We start from the raw sequence: 26,171 nt of genomic DNA, 5'->3' as shown, positions 1-26,171 counted from the left end.
TCTGTATTTGTACTTTAATTTGTAAAATCTCTTATTTTAAGCCTCATTTCTGATAAAAAAAAGAATAAAAAATTACTGAAAAAATTACATCAGCCTGTCCAGGGGGCGGGGCTTACAGTATCACTCTCATGTTGTCAAAACATCTACGTGCTGGTCAATCAAACATAAACGCGCTCATCTACCCGACGATGGTGACGAAAATCCGGCCTCGTAAATGTCCTTTCTGGAGTTCAGGCACAGACGTGAGGTTTTGAAATCTCGTCTTCATTCACAGAGCGTTAATTAAATTGATGTTTAAACGCACGCGGAGAACAAACAGAACAGCCGTTATTAGGTCGTGATTAAACCCCAAGAATTATACGACCTGCTCATTTTTCCTGTTGAGTGTTTACATATCTGTAACTAGTTCTTCCAGGAAATATATCAACAAACCTATCACCAAATATATCAACAAGCATATCACCAAATATATCAACAAACCTATCACCAAATATATCAATAAACATATCACCAAATATATCAACAAACCTATCACCAAATATATCAACAAACATATCACCAAATATATCGACAAACCTATCACCAAATATATCGACAAACCTATCACCAAATATATCGACAAACCTATCACCAAATATATCAATAAACATATCACCAAATATATCGACAAACCTATCACCAAATATATCAACAAACCTATCACCAAATATATCAACAAACATATCACCAAATATATCAACAAACCTATCACCAAATATATCAACAAACATATCACCAAATATATCAACAAACATATCACCAAATATATCAACAAACCTATCACCAAATATATCAATAAACATATCACCAAATATATCGACAAACCTATCACCAAATATATCGACAAACCTATCACCAAATATATCGACAAACATATCACCAAATATATCAACAAACATATCACCAAATATATCGAGAAACATATCACCAAATATATCGACAAACCTATCACCAAATATATCAATAAACATATCACCAAATATATCGACAAACCTATCACCAAATATATCAATAAACATATCACCAAATATATCGACAAACCTATCACCAAATATATCAATAAACATATCACCAAATATATCGACAAACCTATCACCAAATATATCGACAAACCTATCACCAAATATATCGACAAACCTATCACCAAATATATCGACAAACATATCACCAAATATATCAACAAACATATCACCAAATATATCAATAAACATATCACCAAATATATCGACAAACCTATCACCAAATATATCGACAAACCTATCACCAAATATATCGACAAACCTATCACCAAATATATCGACAAACATATCACCAAATATATCAACAAACATATCACCAAATATATCAATAAACATATCACCAAATATATCGACAAACCTATCACCAAATATATCAATAAACATATCACCAAATATATCGACAAACCTATCACCAAATATATCAACAAACATATCACCAAATATATCAACAAACCTATCACCAAATATATCAATAAACCTATCACCAAATATATCAACAAACCTATCACCAAATATATCAATAAACCTATCACCAAATATATCGACAAACCTATCACCAAATATATCGACAAACCTATCACCAAATATATCAATAAACATATCACCAAATATATCGACAAACCTATCACCAAATATATCAATAAACATATCACCAAATATATCGACAAACCTATCACCAAATATATCAATAAACATATCACCAAATATATCGACAAACCTATCACCAAATATATCGACAAACCTATCACCAAATATATCAATAAACCTATCACCAAATATATCAACAAACCTATCACCAAATATATCAATAAACATATCACCAAATATATCAATAAACATATCACCAAATATATCGACAAACCTATCACCAAATATATCGACAAACCTATCACCAAATATATCGACAAACCTATCACCAAATATATCGACAAACCTATCACCAAATATATCAATAAACATATCACCAAATATATCAATAAACATATCACCAAATATATCAATAAACCTTTCTGAGCGTCTTTCTGCAGGTGACACCGGGTTCTGAACCGGGTTCTGAACCGGGTTCTGAAGATTGTTAGCTAGCAGGTTTTAGCCACGTTACACTTACAATGTGTTTTATTCCTCTTATACCCCAGCACTTTAATAAAGAACAGCAAGTCATAGTTTTTATCCATTTATAGTTACATATAATGTAACTAATCTCTCTCGCTCTCTCTCTCTTGCTATTTCCGTCTCTCTCTCACTGTCTATCTTTTACTCTTTCTGTGTCTTTCTCACTCTCTATCTAACTTTGTTTGTCTTTCTCTCTCTCTGTCCCTCACGTTATCACTGTCTGTCTCTCTGTCTATCTTTCACTCTTTGTGTCTATCTCTCTTTCTTGACCTTTCTTTTTTGTGTCTGTCACTCTCAATCTCTCTCTCTCTCTCTCTCTCTCTCTCTTTCTGTCTGTCTCTCTCAATCTCTCTCTTCATCCCTGTCTCTCTCTCTATATCTGTGTCTTTCTTTCTCATGTCTCCTTCTGTGCCTTTCTCTTTCTCTCCTTCCCTGTCTCTTTCTTCGTTTGTATCCATGTATTTCCTGTCTCTCGCTCAGGTTTTAAGAAACAGTGTAGTAATGCGGCGGAAACATGCCGTTAGACGAGACGGATGCAGGTCGACTAGCGCTGATTAGCGCGTGATTAATAATGCAAGCGCGTGTCTCACGCAGGACTCACCCAGGATTTTGCTGATGTTGGAGTTGTGCATGTCCGGGAAAGCCTGCAGGATCTTGCGGCGCTCGTCCTTGGCCCACACCATGAAGGCGTTCATGGGTCGCTTGATGTGCGGCTCATTGGGGTTCCGTCCTCGCGATTCTCTGAACACCCGGGCTTCGGTGGTGCTGGCGCCTCCTGTTGGCCAACAATAATACTGTTGTGGTTTATCTGCAGAACCATTCAGCTCCTTACTCCCTGGAAACACCAGAGCGAGAAGAAGGACAAAACGAGCGCAAAGCGTTAATCAACTTTGCAGGGCTGGAGGAAAGCAGCTCGACCTCTTACACACACTCTCTATATACACACACACGCACACACACACCTACACACACTTGGCCGTCACTGTGGACAGAACAAGGCGGTGTTGTGGGTTCTACTCATATCCACAAGAAACGAAACTTTGACTTAAATCCTTGTTAAATATTCATCCAGGGCCCAAGCACATAATCATTTCACACACTCGCCATCTGTGTGTGTGTGTGTGTGTGTGTGTGTGTGTGTGTTTGTGTCTAAGCATTCAGCCTCTCAATCAGGCCACTCAGCATCATCAAGCCCAGAGTTTTTCCACTTACAGCAGGACGGAAAAGATTTCACGCGCTCTCGCTTCCTTTTATATGTAAGATGTGAAAGAATTAAATAAAAGCTGTATGAATATTTAAACAAAAAAAAAACATGTTGATAAACAAGGCCTGAAAAATAAAACAAACCCAAAAAGGGCTTCCCATATGCTCCGATACATCTTTAATGATTCGAAAAAACTGGAAAAAGAAAGCTCAGAATGAGGCATGAATATTTCATCATCCACATGTGATGCGTGTTCATTAGGAGCTCGCGCGTCCTGCGTCGCTTGGCGTGCGTTACCTGCTACGGCTTTCTGTTCTTATAAAACGCTGATGAACACACACACACACACACACACACACACACACACACACACACACACATGAACCCAGAAGCTCTTAATGAGTGAGTGTAGAGATATTAAAGTGTAATCTTCAGCGTCAACAACCGAAAACAGAGTGTATGAGGAGGAGCGGAGAAAGAGGCCACCAAGGAGCTTCGTTTTATCTTGTTTATAAAGGGACACACTGAGACAAAATAGTGTCGAGGAGGATGAGGATGAAGACAAGGACAAGGATGAGGATGAGGAAGAGGAGGAGGACGAGGATGAGGACTCGAAGAGGACTTGGATGAGGACGAGGATGAGAACGAGGATGAGGACGAGGATGAGGATGAGGACGAGGATGAGGACGAGAACGAGGACGAGGATGAGGACGAGGATGAGAACGAGGACAAGGACGAGGATGAGGATGAGAACGAGGACGAGGATGAGAACGAGGATGAGGATGAGAACGAGGACGAGGATGAGGACGAGGATGAAGATTCGGACTCGAGGACAAACTGCCAACAAGGTTTCGACTCCCCAAAGTGCTTGAGATTTACTTGCGAGTGTTTAAACTGACACACAAACCCCGGCGCAGCTCCGAACACAGTGACTTCATCAGCACCGGAAGTGTTGTGTATGAGGATTAAACCAGGCCGTGTGGTGCTGTTACAGGAAACTAATCAACACCGCGGTGGTGTGGTGAGTCACATTCACATCATCCCTGAGTGTTTTATTCCTCTTATACCACACCGCTTTATTACGCAACAGCACGTCCATTTATAGTTACATTTAACGTTACTAATCTCTCTCTCTCTCACACACACACACGCTCTCACACTCTGTCTCTCACTCTCTCTCACACACGCGCATTCTCTCTCACACACACACACGCTCTCACATGCTCTCTCTCTCACACACGTGTGTTCTCTCTTTCACACACAGACACACGCTCTCACACACTCTCTCTCGAACACACACACACTCTCTCACACGATCGCTATCTCTCACACACGCTCTCAAAAGCACACACTCTCTCTCTCACACACACACTAGCTCTCTCACAGGCTCTCTCTCACACACACACTTTCTCACACGCTCTCTCCCTCACACGCTCTCTCTCACACACACTCTCTCTCACACACACACTTTCTCACACGCTCTCTCTCACACACACTTTCTCACACGCTCTCTCTCACACACACACGCTCTCCCACACTCTCTCTCACACACACACTTTCTCACACGCTCTCTCTCTCACACACACGCTCCCTCACACGCTCTCTCTCACACACACACTTTCTCACACGCTCTCTCTCACACACACTTTCTCACACGCTCTCTCTCACACACACACGCTCTCCCACACTCTCTCACACACACACTTTCTCACACGCTCTCTCTCACACACACACGCTCTCCCACACTCTCTCTCACACACACACTTTCTCACACGCTCTCTCACACACACACTTTCTTACACGCGCTCTCTCTCACACACACACTCTCTCACAAGCTCTCTCTCTCACTATTTCTGTTTCTCTCTAACTCTTTTTCTCTCTTTTTCTCTCTCTGTCTGTCTCTCACTTTATCTGTCTCTCTTTAATTGTCTTTCTTTCACCCTTTGTCCTTCTCTCCATCTCTTTCTCAGTCACTGTATTCATCCTTCTCTCTCTCGCTCTCTCTCTGTCTTTCTGTCTATCCCTCACTTTATCTCTATCAGTCTCCCTGTCTGTATTTTGCTCTGTGTGTCTTTCTGTCTCTCCGTCTCTCCTTATGTGTGTTTTTCATCACTTGCTTTCAGTCTCTCTGTTTCTCACTTTTCTCCACTCCCCCTCTTTCTCGTTATGTGTGTATCTCTCCAGCGCTTTCTCTCTGTGTCTGCCTCTCACTTGATCTGTCTCTCTCTCACCGTCTATCCTGTATTCTTTCTGTCTTTCTCTATCTCTATTCTTTGTGTCTTTCTCTCCATCTCTCTCTATCCCTGTCTTCATCCTTCTCTCTTGCTCTCTCTCGTTCTCTTTTTTCTGTCTGTCTCTCACTTTATCTCTACCCGTCTCCTCGTCTGTCTCGCTCTTTGTGTCTTTCTCTCTTTCTCGATCATGCTTCGTGCGTGTGTGTGTCTGTCACTCTCAATCTCTCTCTTATTCTGTCTTTCGCTCTCCATCTCTCTCAGTCTCTCTCGTCATCCTTTTCTCTCTCTTCATCTCTCTCTCTCTCTCTCTCTCTCTGTGTCTCTCTCCTTCTGTTTCTTTTTTCATCTCTATCTCTTCCTTTCTGGTGCTCTATTTCTCTGGCTCTCACTCTTCATCCATCTTTCTCTCCACCCCTCCCCCCCCTCTCTGTCCATCCCACAAACATGTGCTCACTTTGTATCCTGACAGACACACTACAAGCGGAACAAATAATAAAAAAGAAAGAAAGGAAGAAAGAAAGAACCCCCCCTCTCTCAGCTGCCCATGTAGAGCGGCCATGAGGGATAATACACTCGCTTCCCCACACTACATTAATTTCATTTAGCGTGCACTCTGCGCTCAGGATAAATTGATTTCATTTTGTTTGGTTTTGACAGCCATGTTTATTGTGCAATGAAATGTAGCACGGCGCAGCGGGCTGACAGGATCCATCAACGCGGGGCAATCTGCTGACTGCCGGGGCAGGATGAAGGCATTCATTACCCCGCCAAAACGCAGCGTGCCTCACACACACACACACACACACACACACACACACACACACACACTCCATCCTCAAGCTCAGGATCTCTCCATACCAGTGATTGGGGGGTGGGGGAGGGGGGGGACTGATTTATGATGCGCCCTCCAATGCCATTACTTCAGCACTGACACTGATTCATCAATTTATACACCAGCACGCGTGTCGATACGGGCAGAGGTGAACGCTGAACGAGTGAGAGGCACGATGACGCGTTACGCTGTGGATGAGAGGAAAGACGGGGCAGTGACTGACTTTCTTTTTTTGAGGGCAGGGGGTTACACAGATCTTCACAAACTCACAGAAGTCACCTCCATGTCTTGTGATACTGGAGGGAGGGAGAGAGAGAGAGAGCGAGAGAGAGCGAGAGAGCGAGAGAGAGAGCGAGAGAGAGCGAGGAAGAGTGAGCAAGAGAGGGTGCGCGAGTGAGAGAGTGAGTGAGAGAGAATGAGTTAGAGAGAGAGTAAGATTGAGAGAGTGAGAGAGAGAGTGAGAGAGAGAGAGAGTGTGTATGTGTGTGTGTGTGTGTGCCTTGTCCATACACTGTTGTTCTGAAGATGTAGGTCTTACAGACACCCCGGAATCCCGTCGCAAAATATCGACTATTTCTTCCGAAGGTTAAAAAGGGGTTCATGTTCTACGCGTGATTTTAAATCTCTTCGTAGTAAACCCTAAATCATTCTTTCCTAATAATAATAATAATAATAATAATTTCGCCAGGGATGCCGTCACATTAAAACAGATATTTCTTTAATTATTTATTTATTTATTTTAGTTTTATTTGTTTGGGTGTTTGTTTATGTATATATTGATTTAACCAGTGTTCTCACACAGAGACCAAACCCTCTTTTACAGGAATCTATTTAATGATCTAGGGCCTCATCTGCATACTCTATTACGATTTGCTCTTGAAGGAAAATGATAATAGAAGCAGTCGTTGTGCTGATGTGTATCTTCAACAGATTGACACTTCACGCGCACAAACACAGCTACGTGTCAGAGCGTGAGGCGTTAATTGTGCATAAATGTTATTATAAATGTAGTTTTTTTGTTTTTCTATGTATCTATTTCTATTACTGTGGTGGTGTTTTGTTTTTTTTTATTCTACATTGCTCACAATAGAGGAGATTCTCAAATAAACATCTAAAAAGAAATGTTTAAAAGAAATAAATCTGCTAAGATGGAAGGAGAAAACTGGGAGACGGGTTTGAACAGAAGCAGGAGAGGAGGCGGAGTTTCACCTCACAGCCGGGATGGGGGTGGTGGTGGTGGTGGTTGGGGGGGGGGGTTCTCCTTATTGTCATCGCTGTTTAATAAAAGCGAAGTGGCGCACCTCCGACGTTTACAAATGAGCATTAATTGATTTCTCTCTGATTCCCACACGACATTTTAAAGAATTAACTAGTTAGGTGTGTGAGTGTGTAAATAAATATAGATGTTGGCACAGAGACGGCGACAGGGGAGAACCCCCCGGAGTGAGTCGGGGAGGAGAGGAGGGGAGAGGAACGCTTAATTCTGTCATTTACTGAGGGAGAGAGAGAGAGAGAGAGAGAGAGAGAGAGAGTGAGAAGAGAGAGAGAGAGAGAGAGAGAGAGAGAGAGAGAGAGAGAAAGAATTAGGGACAAATATAGAGAAGGTCAGACATATATGGAGACAGAGAGAGAGAATATGAAGAGAAAGACATTTAGAAATATATATATAGAGAGATAAAGATAGAAAGAATGAGAGAGAGAGAGAGAGAGTGAGAGAGAGATAAAGACTGACATCAATAGAGGGAAAAAGATTAATAGCAAGAGAGAGAGAGAGAGAGAGAGAGAATATGAAGAGAAAGACATTTAGAAATATATAGAGAGAGAAATAAAAAAGAGTGACATAAATAGAGGGAAAAAGAGATTAAGAGAGAGAGAGAGAGAGAGAGAGACAGAGAGCACACTCTCACTCTCCTCAGCACACCTGTCTTCAGCAAGCTTGGACTCGATGAGAGCGGTTGAGAGTTAACATTCAGTCTCGTCTCACACACACACACACACACACACACACACACACACACACACACACACACAAACACAGAGCTCATTTTCTGATTAAACCATTAAAATTACAAACACTCTGACTTTAACACTGCATGTCTGAAATTCTGCATTGTGTTTGTGTGTGTGTGTGTGTGTGTGTGTGTGTACATGATAGCGAGTGCAGAAGGATGAGAGCTCGGCATGTCCAGACCTGCTTCCTCCACCTATTATCGCCATCCTGTGCATTACACGGAGCTAAATTTCTTTTCACGTCTTTCACATCGTTTCACGTCTGTGCGAGAGTTTCATTAAAGAGGACACAGAGCTCGCAGCCTCGACCCCAGCCAAAACAAAACCCGGAGATCAGGGACACAACGCCGGGAAGGCCGAGGACACACTCACTCTCTCTCACACACACACACAGGAACACGTACTGTATAATTTCCAAACTGACCATTAACATGTTCTCCTCTTATACCACTTACCAACGATTACTTTTTTTTATTTATTAAAGAATGACACATCATACTTTTTATCCATTTCTTTAATGTTATTTGAAGTTAGTTCCTATTCTCACTTACATTATAGCAGCTATAAACAGTCGTTCCCTCAGAAAGGAGCTAGTTGATGCTAATGGTAAAACCTACCATTCTTCTCTATTATATTGTATGAACATATCCCCGATATTATTTTTCAGAACATTGCGATATTGCTAGTTTATTATCGGATTCCACGAACATCTGCTACCAGCTTGTAGCCTGCTAGCATCAATGTAGCCGGCTAGCATTAGCACTCAACCACCGCTGTTCACAGTGGCGAATGTATCGGGTGTTTGTTTACCTTTGAGTGCAGGTGAGGACACGTTTGAGTTGCACACGGTGCAGTTGGAGTTGAAGGCTCTGGAGAAGCAGATCCGCAAACTACTCGAAAAGCAGGCCCAGCTGTGTGAGCGGAGAGCCGCGGCTGAGACATCTCCCGCTGACGCTCACAAGTCCAGGGTAAGTTTGCGGCATGATACAATTATTCCCACCACCTCTACTCTGTGTGCTTCTCTGCACAGGGGCCATGCATCCAGGATGCAACCAGCCCAGGTCTCCTTCACTCCGGCACAGACACACTATGGAACCTGGGTGCACCAGCAGCGGAAGGCGCGGGCCAGACCCCGGGCGAGGACCTCTCCCCCTCCACCGCCCCCAATCTTCGAGATCTCCACCAGAAACCGCTTTGCCCCCTCCTCAAGATTTCAACTAGCAGTTATTAAACACCTGATTAAAAAACCTGACCTCGACCCCTCTCAAATGTCCAGCTATAGACCAATATCAAATCTCCACTTTATCTCCAAGATCTTAGAAAAGTTTGTACTCAGCAACTATGCTCGTACTTACAGAGGAACAACATTCATGAAATGTATCAGTCAGGATTTAGACCTCATCATAGCACAGAGACAGCGTTAGTTAAAGTAGTAAATGACATTCTACTGACCTCTGAGGGTTGTGTCTCGCTGCTTGTGTTACTCGACCTTAGTGCAGCTTTTGATACTATAGATCACACTATTCTCCTTGATAGATTACAAAATGTTGTTGGTATTAAGGGAACAGTCCTCTCCTGGCTCAGGTCTTATTTGACCGATCGTTATCAGTTCGTAGATGTAAATGGAGACTTCTCCACGCATACAGAGGTTACATTTGGTGTTCCACAAGGTTCTGTTTTAGGCCCACTGCTTTTTACATTATATATGTTACCTCTAGGTCAAATTATTCGTAAACATGGAATTAGCTTCCACTGTTGTGCTGATGATACACAGCTGTATGTTTCAGCGAAGCCAGAGGACAGACAGCAGCTTAGTAAAGTTGAGGATTGTGTAAAGGACATTAGACGTTCGATGCTTATTAACTTCCTTTTACTTAATTCTGATAAGACAGAAGTACTTGTACTAGGACCACGTGTAGCTAGAAGTAAGTTTTCTGATCTCAAGATAAGAAATATATTGTCGCTACATGATGCAGAAATATTAGTTCATGCTTTCGTCACCTCTAGACTAGATTACTGTAATGCCTTACTGTCTGGATGTTCCAGTAGGAGCATAAACAAGCTCCAGTTAGTCCAGAATGCAGCTGCTAGAGTCCTAACTAGAACCAGAAGGTACGACCACATCACACCGATCTGATCCACACTGCATTGGCTCCCAGTAAAGCACTGAATGGTCTCACACCATAGTACCTGACCACACGTTTGGTCTTTTATGATCTGCCAAGCCTCTTTAGATCAAAAGGTGCAGGTTATTTGTTGGTACCTGGATTATCGAAGGCTACAGCAGGGAGAAGAGCTTTCTCTTAAAAAGCCCCACAGTTATGGAACAGTCTTCCAATTAGTGTTCGGGACTCAGACACAGTCTCAGTGTTTAAGTCTAGGCTTAAAACGTATTTGTTTACTCAAGCGTTTTGTGAATAGGTAAAGGAGCAGATCCAGAGGCTCACAGGCATAGAGTGTTGTGGTGAACTGGGATGTTTGGATGCTCTCGCTCCCCCACTTTCACACCTTCACCCAGGTGTGTTGATGGTGGAGTGGTGGACCGACAGCGTTCATTGTTAAAAGCGCTATACAAATAAAACTGAATTTAATTGAAGTGAAGTTCCCTCGCCGGCCTGTCATTTTTCTCTCTCTTGAAGTTAAAAAGGCAAAAATAATACACAAACTGTGAGACACGTTATCGAAAAAACACAAAGAAGTGTAAATTCCTCTGTCCTGAACATGTCGGAAAACATAAAGTCTAAGTACGATTTGGTACCGTGGATTTTTATAACGTTAGGGGCGGGACACTTCAGATCCTAGAAAGCATTTGAGCGGACAGAAAACCTGACGAGAAGCTGAAGAAGGGCAGAATGATGTCATCAAATTTGTTGATCCGTATCGGTGGTGTAGAGAGACTGTACGTTTAACATATAACATCCACGTCCATTCTGATTTCATGCGGACTTGATTCAAGTTACAGCTTCACAGCGCTGACAGTTACAAAAGTCTGACGTTACATAAACGTCTGCCTCGCAGATAAACCGTCACACACGTCGTCCGATTCGTTTCTTATTAGTACAGCGTGTCCGCTGTAAAAGTCCCTGCGAACGAGCTGTTGCTATGGAAACGTATTAGAACGAGCGCATTAATATCACGATAATAATAACAGAAAGCGTAAATAATTAAAACAATCTCCTCGTCTGGACGTTTCGACCCCACACCCCTTGCTGGTCTGCGGTGTAGCTGATCTTATCACAAAACGTGGGTTTGGATTTGGGCGGTTTCCTGCAGCACCGACTCTCACAACGCTTCTTTTGTTTGGAGCGTCGGTTCAGAACGACTGCGTGACACCACGCGAGTCTTCTGCTGCATATGTAAGCGAACAACAGGCCCACGCTAAAACCCATTGTGGTATTTGTTAATGTTTTTCATCTGAGCTTAAAAAGTCCTAACGACTCTGCGGCGAGCCGACGCATGTGGCTCCTGCCTTTCTCTTCTTTTCTTTTCTTTTTTTTTTTTTGCTTAATGAAGGAAATTTTAGTTTATTTCCAGACTAGGCTATTTTCCAGCGCTCCCTTCTGTTCGGCTTTGGCGGCTCGTTAATTCGCTCCCCTGCATGCTAGGCAAATATTAGTTTAAGTAACCCGACGCTTTCTGCACGTTACGGCGACAACACAGGGGTCGCTTTACACCTCGGCGAGCCGTCTCGAATCCTTCCGAATGAAGCGCTCTGCTGTTGCGTGTCTATCGCTCAGTAATTTTCCTCTGCTTGGACAGACGAAGCCAATTCTCCACAACCTGAAGTTCAGGAGCTGCTACTAAATAAGGTAAATTAATGAAGTGACCGTAAAGTTTACACACACACACACACACACACACACACACACCCCGTCCTCCTCCTCCTTTCCTCATCATCATCAAGCCCAGCACTAAGCTTACATTCTTTTCCCTTTTCATGGAGGAGGAAAGGAATTTGTTTGCGTTGGTTCAGTGGAAAGGTTCAGAACACTTAAACACCAAAGTACACAAACTCTCTGCATTTTAAACGCGGCATTCATCACGACAAAACAGTTTGTGTTTCGACCGGTGTGGAGATAAAACAGAGAGAACACCGGTTACCTGTTCTTTTCTATTTTTCTAGCATATAATTCATATAAAACACCCAATTTACCTAAAAATACCCAATTGAACCCATTACGCGTGAATCACTACATTGGGTGTTTTTGAGAGATTCGTCACTCATTCGTCCTCACGAAGTGCTTCGTACCGGTCCAGGGTCACACTGGATCCGGAAGTCTGTCCCGGGAACAATGGGTGTGAGACGGGAATACACGCTGGATGTGTTGGATGTGACACCGGTCCATCACAGGACTCCATGTGCGCACAGTTACACACACACACACACACACACTCAATGACACTTAGAGACAGTTTAGCATAGCCAATCCAGCTACTGGTATGTTTTTCGAAGTTCGGAGGAAACCGGAGGGAACCCACGTGGATAAAGGGAGAACATGTGAAACTGCAGGCATGAAGGTGAATGAAAACAGGTTCATTTATCTCTTCACTACTTTTTTAATCCAAAAACTATTGCAATAACCTATTCTATTAGTATTCTTTCATTCCCCAAATACCCTTCCTTGACTCAGTGTCCATCTCAGGGATTTGTAAAAGATTTATAATTAATACTCATGAAAACAGGCCGAGTCCATTCAGAGGTTCAGGTTTAACAAACGAATTAGGATTACATTTTAGTATTATAAACAACATAAACAAAGACGCATTTTTCACACGGATTAGAGGAGGAGGAGGCGATCTGGAACGCCCCCAGACGAGAAGAGATCGGGAATCGGGTAAACGGACTTCAGGAAAATGGCTGGAACGAAGCTACGAAGCTAACCTGTGCGCCCTGTGCTCGTCCTTTAAGTTGTCTTCCGAGTCTGTCCATCTGACAAAGATCTGTCCTGTTTCTCAAAATATCATCTTAAACAGTGCTTTCTGTGTGCTTTGTTTCCACAGCGCCATGGAAACTGTTCGAAATATTGATGTGCGAGGGCCACAAAGGTGAATGACGCTTTGTCGAGTGAGTGCAATCAGACGTCCTGCGGCTCAGACAGAGAAGGGCATGCTTTGTCCTCCAGTCTGTCCTCTAAACACCTAACTGTGAAACGCCTTCAAAAACGTGGAGCTGGAGTCTCTCGTCAACACACACACACACACACACACACACACACACACACAGAGCTCTGTCAGAGTTTTGTAACAACCAAACGTCAAGCTGGAACTTTAAGTTTTCTGGAGTTTTCGCTTCTTTGCAGTTTCTCGCTAACACTAAATAATAAGCTGCGATTTCTTTCTTTTTTTGTCTTATTAACTTCAAGAGCGAGAACAAAACAGAGACTGTTGAGGGAACGACTGCGTATAGCTGCTGTAATGTAATGACAACAGGAACTGGCCTGTTTTGTGAATGTAGCTATAAATGGATAAAACGTATGACGTGTCATTGTTTCCTGAACAAAATACTGTCACCGGTAGCAGGTCGCTGTGGTGTACGAGGAATAAAACACTTAAGGACGTGCTGTTCTAGGAAAATAATCAACTTCAGGGTGGAAACCATAACGCTGCTTCGTCTGCGACTGAAAGGACTTCGGGAAAGATCTCATTTCCTTTCAGACCCTCGGTTCCTCTGGTTCCTATCAATCCCGCTGACTCGAAAGTTTCTTCTTCTTCTTCTTCTTCTTCTTTCAACCTGAATGATTTTGTTTACCCGGCAATGATGTTTCTGAAAATCAGTGGAACTCTGACTTTCTCTTGAAACCAAAATCAAAATAAGAGCGCTAAAAAGTATTTAGAAAAGCGAAAGAAGACATCGCGAGAAGAAATCCTGGAGAAGAAACCTTACCGTCAAGATCCTCCGGCCTGGTCAGGTCGATGACTCTCTGTCCGATCTTCCCATCGTCTCCCAGTTTTCCCAGATGATGCCCCAGGCTTTCAAAGTGGACTCGTTCCTGCACACACACATAAATCCTTCATGGGTCTTGCTTTTCTTTTTGTTTGCTTTTTTTAAAATTTATTTTTAGTATTTATCTCTGAACATATGATCAACCCTGATTTCTGTCTATAGAAACATGACATAACACACCGTAGCGTAAGAGTATAGAAGACACGCGACGCGGTGATGTGGGGTTTGACGTACTCGCGTTCAGGAAAACAACATCGCGGAGGATCTTGTGCACACAATGGGATCAGGACCGCTCGCGAAAGCGCTCTTCTTCATCTTTCTTTTTTTTTTCTTTCTTACCTCCCCTTTTTTCCCCCCTCATCTCTGTAATCTTTGCAGCCCGGCATCCTGAGCTCCCCTGCCTATCATTTATTCAGAGCGTGTGCTTTAAAGAACGCACCGTGTTTTCCCTTTTGTCGTGTCACTTTCTGCTCCGATTAAACTTGGCGTCATGTCATACTCAACGCACAATGAAACCCTGTCATTCCCGCGCCCGGCAACAATATTAAATGTCATGTCCGCACTCGCTGACAGAATAAAATAACAGTTTTCCGGGGGCCCCGGCTGAATAGTGGCCGCACATTACGCTTAATGTATTATGCAGAGGAAGAGGGCCGACCGCTGTTCGGGCCCATTGTGAAATGACCTAGTTCTGCCTGTGAGTGCTGCCTTCACTTTAGAGCATTAACGCAGCCTTCACTTCCTCTCTAAACACACGACACTTTGACTCGAAACGATCTCTCGCTCTACGACGGATGGGGAGAAAAAAGAAACCCCAGAGTGATTCGGATGCACTGGGCGAGTTAATCGCGTCCCTTTTGTATCTTCCGTCTCGTCCTCACTTTTTTTTTTGCTTTTGTTTTTTTTATTGCACAGGTGAGACAACGATAACGGACACCGACAAGCACGTTAATCGTTCAGCCGTGGTAAATCTGCAGGGTTTGTTTGTACGACTAAAACACGATGACCCCGGCGTCCATCTCCACGACTCGGCACTGTTTTGGGATTTATACGTCCTCTGGGACGAGTGCTAAGCAGGTTACGCCATGTCTAGAGGCGACTGGGGCGATTTTTGTTAACTAACAAATATCACCTGATGATTATTTAGAAAAATTATGATTATGTTTCATCTTTTCCTGTTCGTTTATACAACAACAACAACAACAAAAAAAACAACTTAAAAACTATTCCAATTAATCATTTTTATTTCAAATTTAATTGACTATATCTCCGTTTCCACGTGCTCGATCAACACCAGATCTTTCCAAGCCGCCACTTTTAACAGAAACTGGCTGCGCTAGAACGACGCCATTTTTTAATGACATTGTCATAAAAACAACGATGTCCCTTAATCAGGTAGGGGTGATTACTGACCTCTGGCTGTTAAAAGAAAACATAAAAAGCATATTCCACGTCCTCCAGAACGTACAGTATGTGCTTGCAGAAGTAGACGATCTTTGTCCGCGCACCGAGGCCCGGCGAGATAAAAAAGATTGCTCCAATTAAACTCTCAAACCATCAATGCAAATACTCGTTTCCCCGTCGTTATTTATTCCGAAACCATTACTCAAAAAAGGAAGCGTGAATCAGTGAGATGCGGAGAGAGAGAGAGAGAGAGAGAGAGAGAGAGAAGGAAGAAGCACAGCAATTTCCCATCGCGCTTGAGGGAACAATCATTATTTATGGCCATCCGAGTGATTCTGATGTACAATTAACCACTACCTGCTTATGAGCTGTCATTAAGAACTGCCTGTCTTGACTGCGCTTTGCTTACTTTAAGTGTTTTCTAATTATGATATACGCAGGCGGTTCCCGCTGGGCCCGGGCGGCTTTGTGAAGATAAGATAGAGCTTGCTTCGCTCCGTGTGAAGCCTCCTACGCCACCGTATTCATCACCAGGCCACATTATTGCGCTTAATGAAAAGAGCACGCAGCCCCCGATGACAAATTGACGGATGTGCGATTAGTCGGATGAGGAACGGGCGATGTACCATGGACGGTCTGGCCCTGGAAAAAGGGTTCGGCGACGACGCAAGTGTTTGTGCGTGAGTGTGTGTGTGTGTTGGGGGGGTTGTGTAATAAATTAGCCGCTTCTTCCCTTCCCTCGTGCTCAGCTGCCCTCTCTGATCAATCAAGGCCTTTTATAAACTCATGATCATTAAGCATCTTGTAGGACCTGAGATGGAAAAAAGAGAGAGAGAGAGAGAGAGAAAAGAACAAGACCCATCCATCACGCAGTTTCATTAATAACCGCTGGTGCTTTAAAGTTTTTCCTCGCTGCACAGAGATATAATTAAAAGAACAAGTCAACAGGGAGCAATTGTGCACGAGGAGGGATTCCGTCTTTATTTCCACACCTCAGTATTTTTCCTCCAATTAAGCGGAGGATGGAGTCGGGACTGCCGGACTAGCGCTCGTTCGAGGCCACGGTCTGTTTAGGACGCATTAAATAGAACGCAATTGAGCGGACGCTCCAGAACAGTGCAGACGAACATTAGAATAAATGTGCACCGCATGAGCAGGCTGCATTTCCATTAAATTTTACACACTGGGTTTTATATACTTATTGGTTATCACTGCTATAATTTATGTCTCAGCATTAGGAAAAATTGCAGTTCATTTATATGTACAACATCTTTTCAGGGTTTTTTTCTTTCTTTTTTTTTTTTTTTTTTGAAGATGGGGGAAAAAAAAAAAAATCTCAGCAAACTCATCTTAACTTTACTACCGGCTGCATCAAGCAGTGTGATAAATTAATGGCATTTTTATTATTTTATAGTGTCATTAAATTTTTACTGATCACTCCACGACTGAAGAGCAATAAAGGATGTGCAGTATCCTGGGGACGGACCTGTCCAGCCAGGCAGATAGTCAGAGTCCTCGCCGAAGGTGTGTAAGCACTATTTATAATGAGCATTACACCAGCCAGAAGGCAGGAACTCCATCCAAAAACAAAACAAAAAGTAAGTAAAGGTAAGAAGAAAGGCCAAACGATGAGAGAGAATGAGAACCAGCGAGAGAAACAAGAAAGAAAAGGAAAAAGAAGAAGACGTGGTGGTGCACTCAGCGCCCCTCCCATCTTAACCGCGGCCTCTCTGGCGCACGGCTGGCGTTTTCCCTCAAATGCGCTCAGCTTCCAGCGCTTCCACCCCACATCTAAAACTGTAGCCTCATGCTCCAAGGATGGAGTGGAAAAAAAGTCACCCACAATAATCTCTGCTCCTTCCCTCCCCACCCCAACATTTTGTTTTTTGTTGTTTTTTTTTTTTTACAGTAAAACGGTGGCAGGATGAAATAATGGGCAGCTGGAACTTCAGGAACATCTGGAAAGGGGCCAGGAGAACCGTGTCATCGCTGTAGCGAGAGCTTTAATCAGGCCGGCCGCAGAACATGTGCCGGAGGAGCCGTGTCGTGCTGGTGGCTCGCCTCTACTTATAAACGTGATGCTTTCCTCCGGTATAAATAGGCCTGGCTCAGGGCATCTGGAACCCTGTTCCTTTCTTTTATTTCCTCCAGTCAGACCCACACAAAATACATGTCTCTGTCTTCTCTTAAAGCTCGGTTCGCGCGAGTTTTATCAACACGAATGACCTCTACAGGTGCACAGTATACAACGTAGTAGTTTTATTCTTTCCCAGGTGCATAAGGCTAATATCATGACCGTCAGCAGACAAAAAAAAAAAAAAAAAGACACACACACACACACACACAATGGAAGTGCGTAATAGCTTGGCGAGAATCCGTTCACATCATGTCCTCGGCTTGGTGCTGAAAGCAGAGAGTGCGCGCGTTATTGCCTCCACGAGCGGCGCGCTGGATAATGGACGGCTTTGTAAGGTCCGTGGTAAAGGAGTGCCGAGGGAACGCATGCAGCAAGTTGTAGCTTTCAGCTTCCATGAAAGCTTGTGGTGGTCTTACAGCGACGTTTTGCCATCCGTTTTAGCCTCTCATCTGTTTTCCATCCTCGTGTAACCAATCACAAGGTTATTTATAACGACACGGCTTCCCAGTAGTCGCGCGTTCTCCATTTCATCTAGCCTTAAGCACATGCACTTGTGTGGTGAGCTTTCATGCGGTCTCTCGGTCTTTCTCCACAAAAGCAGGCCTCCAATCCTCCGGAAAAGTTTTTTCAGCATGCAGTTTTATCCCTTCACCTGCCAGGGAATCGGAGCGGCGCGGCTCGCCGCTGTAATCAAGCAGCGGGGCTGGAGCGGCAAGTCAGAGAACGACACAAAACCCCAGACGTGGCATGATGCCAACATGAGCTTTCACTTTCCAGCTCGTTTCCTATGCGGAACAGCAGATTCCACGGCCATACCATAATTGTGCATCAGGCTGACAACTTTGTCTCGTTTATTGAGCGAGAACCAAAAAAACAACTTCACCCACAACATGTGACCTTTCAACTTCCACAGGGAAACGGTCCGTTTTATTTCTCAGCCGTCTCGCTCTAAGGACGGGCTCCAGGCTTTTCATTCCATGCTGCGTTGAGATCATTTGTTTTGCCTTTTTTTTTTTTTTTTATGAGCTCCGAGCTCTAAATGACCCTGAACTGTTCACTGAGTCCTCGAGGATCTGTTAAGAGCGACCTCGCTTTCTCTTTCCTTATCGCAGAAACTATTCACAATAATGGAATGATTCCAGAAGACCATCGAGACCTCGTGATCAGGAATACAGATAAAGAAGGGGATTTTTTTTTTTTTACACACGTCACTAGAGTTACGGTCCCAATATGGAGGCATATAAATGACCTAGTGTGTCCTGCTGTGGTCAGCTGTGTAGCACAGGGGCTTGTTAGGTTTTTGACCAGAAGCCTCCGCTGCCGCTTACATATCACGGCTTGGTGTGAAATTCAGGAGACGTTCGGATCTCGGTAGAGACTGTTCTTGTTTCTGATCCCGAGCTGGGACACGTGCCTGCTCGTACACACTCGAACCCACAGCTTTGTTTAAAAGGACGTCTGTTTTTCCATCTCTGGAGCACTCAGATAAGCAAGGGGTTCCCAGTTAGGGTCCGGGACAACGTAAGTCCAGAACAGTTTGGTGATTTCAGCACCGAATAAACCTGGTGAGTCGGATGTACTTGAACACTATAATCACCAAACTGAGGTTTTGCACCTCCTGATCTAAAGGCATTAACGTAACAATGCTCGACAAAAGCACTTGCTGGCAACGGGTTTGAATATAATCACATTTTTGGAAATTTTGGATGGCCGAATCCATGTAAAGCACGATTTACTTATGTGGCAAAAAAAAAAAAAAAAAAAACTCCATGACTGGCAATTTCCAACAGCAGAAAAAGGAGCAGAAAATTGGTTCCTGGGCTGCCGAGTAGAGAAGATTACACTTTCTGGCCTTTGTGAGGGCCGACCTGAATAGACCTCAAAATGTACACAGAGGGAAATGCAGCGCACATTGGCTTCCACATCTAAAAGGTAGCTGGAGAAGATTTTGAGGAGCTCCATTTTTTTATTTTTTATTTTTTGACTGTTCAAGGGCCCTCTGCATTGGGAAAGAAGGACAGTGAATGTTCCAGCTCATCAATAATGCAGAGGAGAGGAAGGGGCTGGAAGCTGCAGACGCTCAATAGGCTAATACACTGGCCTTTCACCTTTCTGATTACAGTTTGGGAGGCGTCAGCAGAGGAATACATTCGAGTTCCTCAGCATCTGCCATCTTGTATGGCATCGACTCTCAGATACGGCTTCATTAGCAATGGAAATAACAAACTTTCAAAAATCCCAGGCCTCGGTTGAGGACTTAAGACTTTTACTCCGCTCCTTGGAAACCGGAAGCCGGAGGACGTTCTAGTTCTAGTCGAGATGGAAATCTCAAAATAAAAAAAATCATTCCTGATAAAAGCATGATAAATAATAGAGCCACCTAACTGTCCTCTTCAGACAATTCTCCATTTTAATAAATATTTGAGAAAACGTAAATCACGAGAGTGTTTATAAAAGCTTCTTTTTTTCCCCTCTAGTGGGAAAAGGTGAAAAAAGGGATAAACAAAAATAAAAAAATAAATTAATAAATAAAACAAGGTTCACTAAAGCATGAATATTTTACACGAGCGACGTGAGGATGAGAGCTATATAAAATCTAGTGCAAAAAGACACAGAGAGAGAGAGAGAAAGAGAGAGAGAGAGAGGGAGAGATGATGTGGTTAGAAAATAAAAGAAAAAGAAAATGAGAGAGGGAAAAAAGATGATAGAGGACAGATGACAGAGAGAGAGAGAAGGAGAGAGAAGGAGAAAGAGGGATGAAGCCCATCCTTATTGTGCTCCTCGGACACACTTTGTATTAAAAGATGAATTGATCCATTTGTAAGCAGCACTTAGCCCCACTCTCTGGCTCGGTCGTTACACCGGGATAAATCAATATTTAATATCCCCCTCCAACAGCCCCAGTAGATGATTTTAACCTCTCCTTAATCCCATTTTACCTTACCTTTCCAGAATTGTCCAGGCAAGCTTTCACCATGATAAACTCCCAAACAGTCGACTAGGAGGCAGCTATTAAAGCAGCATCCAGTATTTATGTCAGGTAGGACACGGAGCTGAAATATTAATATTCTGAAACTGAGCAAAGAAAAGGCTTTTAACTGGAGGCTTTTTTTCCCACCATTGAGTGTCGAGAGATACCCAAGTGACGATGGTTTCCTCCATCACGTCCTATACAGCGGCTTGTATAAGTATTCCACGCTTCCGTGTCATTTTATTCTGGATTCACAGTTGGATCTATGTGCTTTTGTTTGGGTTCTGGTCCTGTCTCCCCTCCTGCCCTGCCATTGGTTTATCATCACATTGTGTTCACCTGTTTCATATTAGCCCTTAATTACGCTGGCTATTTGTCTCGTTTGACTGTTCCCGTGTTTCGTCGCCATATCTTCTTGAATATATTCGTGCACTTCTAAACACGAGGTTTGTGTTTTCTAGTTCCTGTTCCATGTAGTTATGTATTTATTATCCCGGTTTGTTGCTGTCAGCCTGCGCTCTAATCCTTGCTTTCCTGACTCCTGGATTTCTATTAATAAAGAACACGCTGAGTTTACACACTTGCATCACGCCTTTCAGCGCACATAGGCTTAATTGCGATTATACGTCATGAACCTACACACAAATCATTCATGCCTGTTGCTGTGAAACTCATAAATTAGGTCTGGAGCAAAGAGTTGCCATGAGAAGTCGCATAAGTAGACAATGGAGTTCATCTGTGTGCAATTAAAGGGTCATGTGATATCGATATGAATTTTTATTATATACAGCTTTCAGAACAAGTCTGAGGCAAAGTTCTAGATAAATATCAATCAGGGTTCGGGGTTTTTTTTAAAAAATATTGCAACAAATTTTTTTGAACACTGTTAAATCCATAATTATAAAATGGACTGAGACGTCTGGCAGAGCTGCAGCCTAGAGGAGGCCATCCACTAAAGAGGGGATTAGTCAGAGAATCAACCTAAATATGGGCAAGATCAAGGGAGGTGAATACATACGCGAGCCGCTTGTGTGTTTACACGCTATATTGTGAGCGTCTGCTGGCGCGTAGACGAAGGTAGGTGTCTATGAGCTATGAACGGACACCGTTGCGAAGTCTTTGTAGGACAAAATGAGAACGCATCATGAATTTCTCAAGCGTGATGAAGCCACAAACCTCACCTCGGGTTTGAGCTTCAAGGTGGAGTGCTATTTACATTATCAGATGCAGACAGACTTCGGGCTTCAGAAGGAAAGTACAAAAGAGCCGATGCCATTTTCTCTTATTGGCTGCCGGTTCAAAATGCGTCATAAAACAAACTGCCGAAATGACAACTTCAAAAAAAAAAAAAAAAGTAGGTGAGTCTTTTTTTTTTTTCTTCAAGGTTCTAGTACCTATGGAAACTAATTATCATTTGTTGTCACCTTCTTTTTTTTTTCAGGCCGAACGCTGCCGAAGGGCTTCCTAGCATTACCTTGCCCTTACATCAAAGTTCCCCAGTGAAAGCACATCAACTCTAACTGCCACCTTAATGTTTTTTTCCTATAGCACGGAGGCCTAAAAGATGACTTCAGGGCAGGGAACAGAGGTGAGGAGTGACGAGTTAGCCGCCTTCTCCACTGCTTAGAAAAACACGGAGCTTTCTTAAGCTCGGCACACAAATAAGCAGATGAATAAACGCGGGATATAGCGTGGAAAACAAAGTCAAACCCGGACAAAAGAGCAGCAGGGGAAGAAAAAAAAAAAGCGCCAAGCTCTACCTGCCAGGAACAATACAGACAGGTGTGTACTGCCTGTTGACAGGCATACCTTTTCAGCTATTGTTTAAAGAGCACGCCGTTCGTGTCATGTCACAGCATATTCCTCAGCTTGGCTGACCATGAGCTAACCCCAGACTTCACGAGGCAGGGAGAATAGCTCACGACTGAGGACGGCGGAAAAAAAAAGAGCGAGAGAAAAAGACGCAGGTAAGGACTGTGCACTCACATACCGTATCCACCTCTGACAAAAGACCCAGAAGAATAACAAGCTTAAGTGCTAGCTACGAAAAAAACCTCCCCTCATAATGCTGTCTGTATAAACCCTGAGCATTGTGTTTGAGAAAGCCAGATTTTCGCTCTTCTGCCATGGGGAATAAAGAAGAAAATTGCTGGAAAAAAAAAACACCAACAATGGAGTAAATAGTATTCTTAATCCGGGGAATTCTCTGAAAGCTCCAGGGAGATTTAAGCTTTATTTTGTATTATCTAGGACTCCGATTGGAGGCTTACGGTTAGATATGTTACAGTCATGCCCGGTTTCGAGGACACACTTTAGCCTCCGCTTAGTGCCACACACCAAGTCCTTCAAAGTTGTAGCTCCTCGGATTTTTTTTACATATACATTGACCTACTTTAGCATGTTAGTTGAAAGTAATTAGGCACTAAAACATCTAAAATATTAATGATGCTCCACTCCCAGATACTGCCTGCTTACCCCAGCCAACTGGCAACGTGGCATCAATCAAATGGGAGCGAGCAGGGATTTTTCTAAATCTCGATTGACTCATTGATTGAAGATATTTTTAAAAGGAGTCCCTTGGAGTCATCGTACAAAAGCGGGACTCTTCCGCACAAGGGGTATGTCGCCTTTAATTGGGCCGGGCCTTCACGGTTTGGACCTGCTCAGGGGGCAGTGCTGGAGGATCCGATATGTCCCTCAAACAGACAAACCAATAAACATACACACAAGCGCACTATCGGGCATGCCAATGTCAATAACGCACAACTGACCACGCCAATGTCAATCACATGAAGTCTTCTGGACACACATCAGGGAAATGTTTTAATTTTAAATCTTTTAAAGTAGATCATCCTAACAAGACAGAGATGCCACTGCTTCATATCTATCTTCCAAAGAACTGTGCCTGTAATCATAAAGACCTGTCCTTATCCCAGGACTATCATGATACGGTAATCACGCTACGTGGTGTCACCTGGAAGAGGATGAGTTCCCTTTTGAGGCTGACTATATATATATATATATATATATATATATATATATATATATATATATATATATATATATATATATATATATATATATAAAGTGGGCACTTATGAAACCTGAAAAGAAAAATGGGACACGGAGTGACAGATGCTCACCTTGTCACCCCTGCAGTTGTTAAGACCGAGGCCCGAGAGAGCCGAGAGTTTAGCCTCCATGCCCTGTTGGTGATGCTGCAGCTGCTCACGCTGGATCTGCTCCCTCATCTTCCTCGCCTCCTGGATGGCCTTCATCACAGCATCCTGGTCTCCAAATAGTGCCGTGGAGTTCAGGTTAGACAAGATATCTGCAAGGGTGTCAGACATGTAAATACACGAAGACACACAACGGCAAACTCGTTACGATGGAGGCCCATCGAGTGAAAATGACACTCTGGGAGGTCTGGTTATCAACTCTTGATGTGCGGAGGGGAAAAAATAAGGCAGCAATCTTGGCGTGTGATGCCTTTCTGTAATTAGTGGATCAAAGCGAGGTGAGGCTGGGTGAGGCAGTTAAAACTCGGAAATAGAACAAAAAACAAACGCCAAGTCTGTGTTTAAAGACCCGGTCCATGGAATGAAGGGGAAATGAATCTAGTCAACTAGCATGGTCTCGCTTTAATGAAAGACTGTTTTTAGCTAAACTCAGTTGTAACTTCCGCGCAAAAAAAAAAAAAAAACCAGGCTTAATATGAGAGGTGAACCGAGAGCTTTGAAAGAACTAATTGTCAGCGCCAGCATCCATTACACCAGGGTGGCTGTAATGCCTAGGTTCGGGGCAGATTAAGGGGATGTGGTTGTGTAAATAGAGCAGTGTGCATTGGGATGAATGCATTTTAGTTGGGTGTGATATGACAGAAAGGATCACAGCAATGTAGTCTACTGGCATACTTAGAAATAGGTTTGTTTTGTCAAATGAAAATTTAAATAAAATGTACATTTTTTAAAAAGACGAAAAAAAAAGAGAGACGTAACAAACTGTATAACAGTGTATGCAGTGATGGCTTTAATGTCAAATCAATGCAATTAGTTAAGATAGATTTTTTGGACAAGTTTGTCCCATATCATCACCTGAATATAATATTTGATGGTGACATTATGATTTGTTTATAAACATATATAATATATTTAAATCGCAACGCTGTTGAATTCTCAGCTGTGAGTTTGTATAGTGGCGGTATATTAATGCTCTCATTGAGCAGGACTCACCCAGAGATGATCCTCGGCCCAAAGCGAGTGGACTAGGGATGCCTCCACTCTTGGACTGGCTGTTCGGACTGCTCTTGCTGCCCGGGAACAGGCTGTGTGTCGGGGACATGGGGGATTTCACTGGCTCAGCTGTCTTAGGCCGGGCCGAGAGGTTCAAGGGCTGCGTTCCCTCCTCCTGCGGACACAAAAATTGATGTTTAGAATGTGCACCATCCAACAAAGAGATATCAAGACAATTAATTAGCCTGACTCCGCCTAAGAGGCAGGCTGAGCATTCATCGCCAGGCTTTGTGCCATGCTGAAGCTCCTCTGTGTCTCAAGGCTGGGTTTTGTTCAAGCTAATTAAGTCGTGGTGTGATTCTCTAAGGTGCACCTTTTTCTGCTTACCTGTGCTCCACCAAAATCGTTCCCTGAAACGCCCGTGATGTTGAAGAGAACTTCAATCTCACGTTGTGTGCTTAAAAAAAAAAACGGGGGGCTCTTATTTGGCAGAGAGTCCCACTGTCCAAACAGATGGACCACATAATGAACACTGCCTGGAGCTTCTTGGAAATCCGACTGCCAATTACAGTTTGTCATTCAATTACACATTAAATAGTCAAACAAAACAGATTGCCAGCTAATTAAGCACAGCATATCTGCATATGGCCCTAACAGAGCTAAACGCCGGCTGTATAGTTGATCAAAGTCGTAATTACGAAGATTACACGGTTCATGTAACAAGTGTCAGCTAAACAAATGGGGCTGAATGAAGACAAATGTTTTACGTCATGTTTCTGAAATAAAAGATCAAGCTGTATTCAAGAGAGCTCTGAACAGACCATGGACCAGAATCCTGTTTAAGCCATCATTACTACTGAAGAAGATCCAACAGTACTTCTCTATTGTGCTCTATTGTGATATTAAACTAAACGTTTCCAAATGTGCACGTGTTCTGAGTTACAGCAGCAGACGTGGGGAAAGGAAAACTGATGATGTATACAGCTTCTATTCAAAGATGAAGAGTGTTCCAGCATGTGTCTGTGTGTGTGT

At 43.2% G+C, this 26,171-nt stretch overlaps 1 protein-coding gene across 12 annotated transcripts in view; it reads right to left on the bottom strand.

Moving 5' to 3' along the window:
- Positions 1-26,171, bottom strand: part of sox6 (SRY-box transcription factor 6) — a 194,225-nt gene that overhangs the window by 13,912 nt on the left and 154,142 nt on the right. For 10 of the 12 annotated variants that reach the window (XM_053634385.1, XM_053634387.1, XM_053634392.1 and 7 more), the window contains 4 exons: positions 25,140-25,314; positions 24,051-24,238; positions 14,336-14,441; positions 2,773-3,006 (listed from right to left, as the gene is read on the bottom strand). In XM_053634385.1, coding sequence (XP_053490360.1) covers positions 2,773-3,006; positions 14,336-14,441; positions 24,051-24,238; positions 25,140-25,314 — 703 coding nt within the window. The remainder of the gene's footprint in view (positions 1-2,772; positions 3,007-14,335; positions 14,442-24,050; positions 24,239-25,139; positions 25,315-26,171) is intronic. The other 2 variants (XM_053634388.1, XM_053634390.1) reach the window with 1 other exon arrangement.

Source organism: Ictalurus furcatus, chromosome 10 (genome assembly GCF_023375685.1).
Source record: "Ictalurus furcatus strain D&B chromosome 10, Billie_1.0, whole genome shotgun sequence".
Taxonomy (NCBI): Eukaryota; Metazoa; Chordata; class Actinopteri; order Siluriformes; family Ictaluridae; genus Ictalurus; species Ictalurus furcatus.
This window is presented reverse-complemented; position numbering and strand designations above follow the sequence as displayed.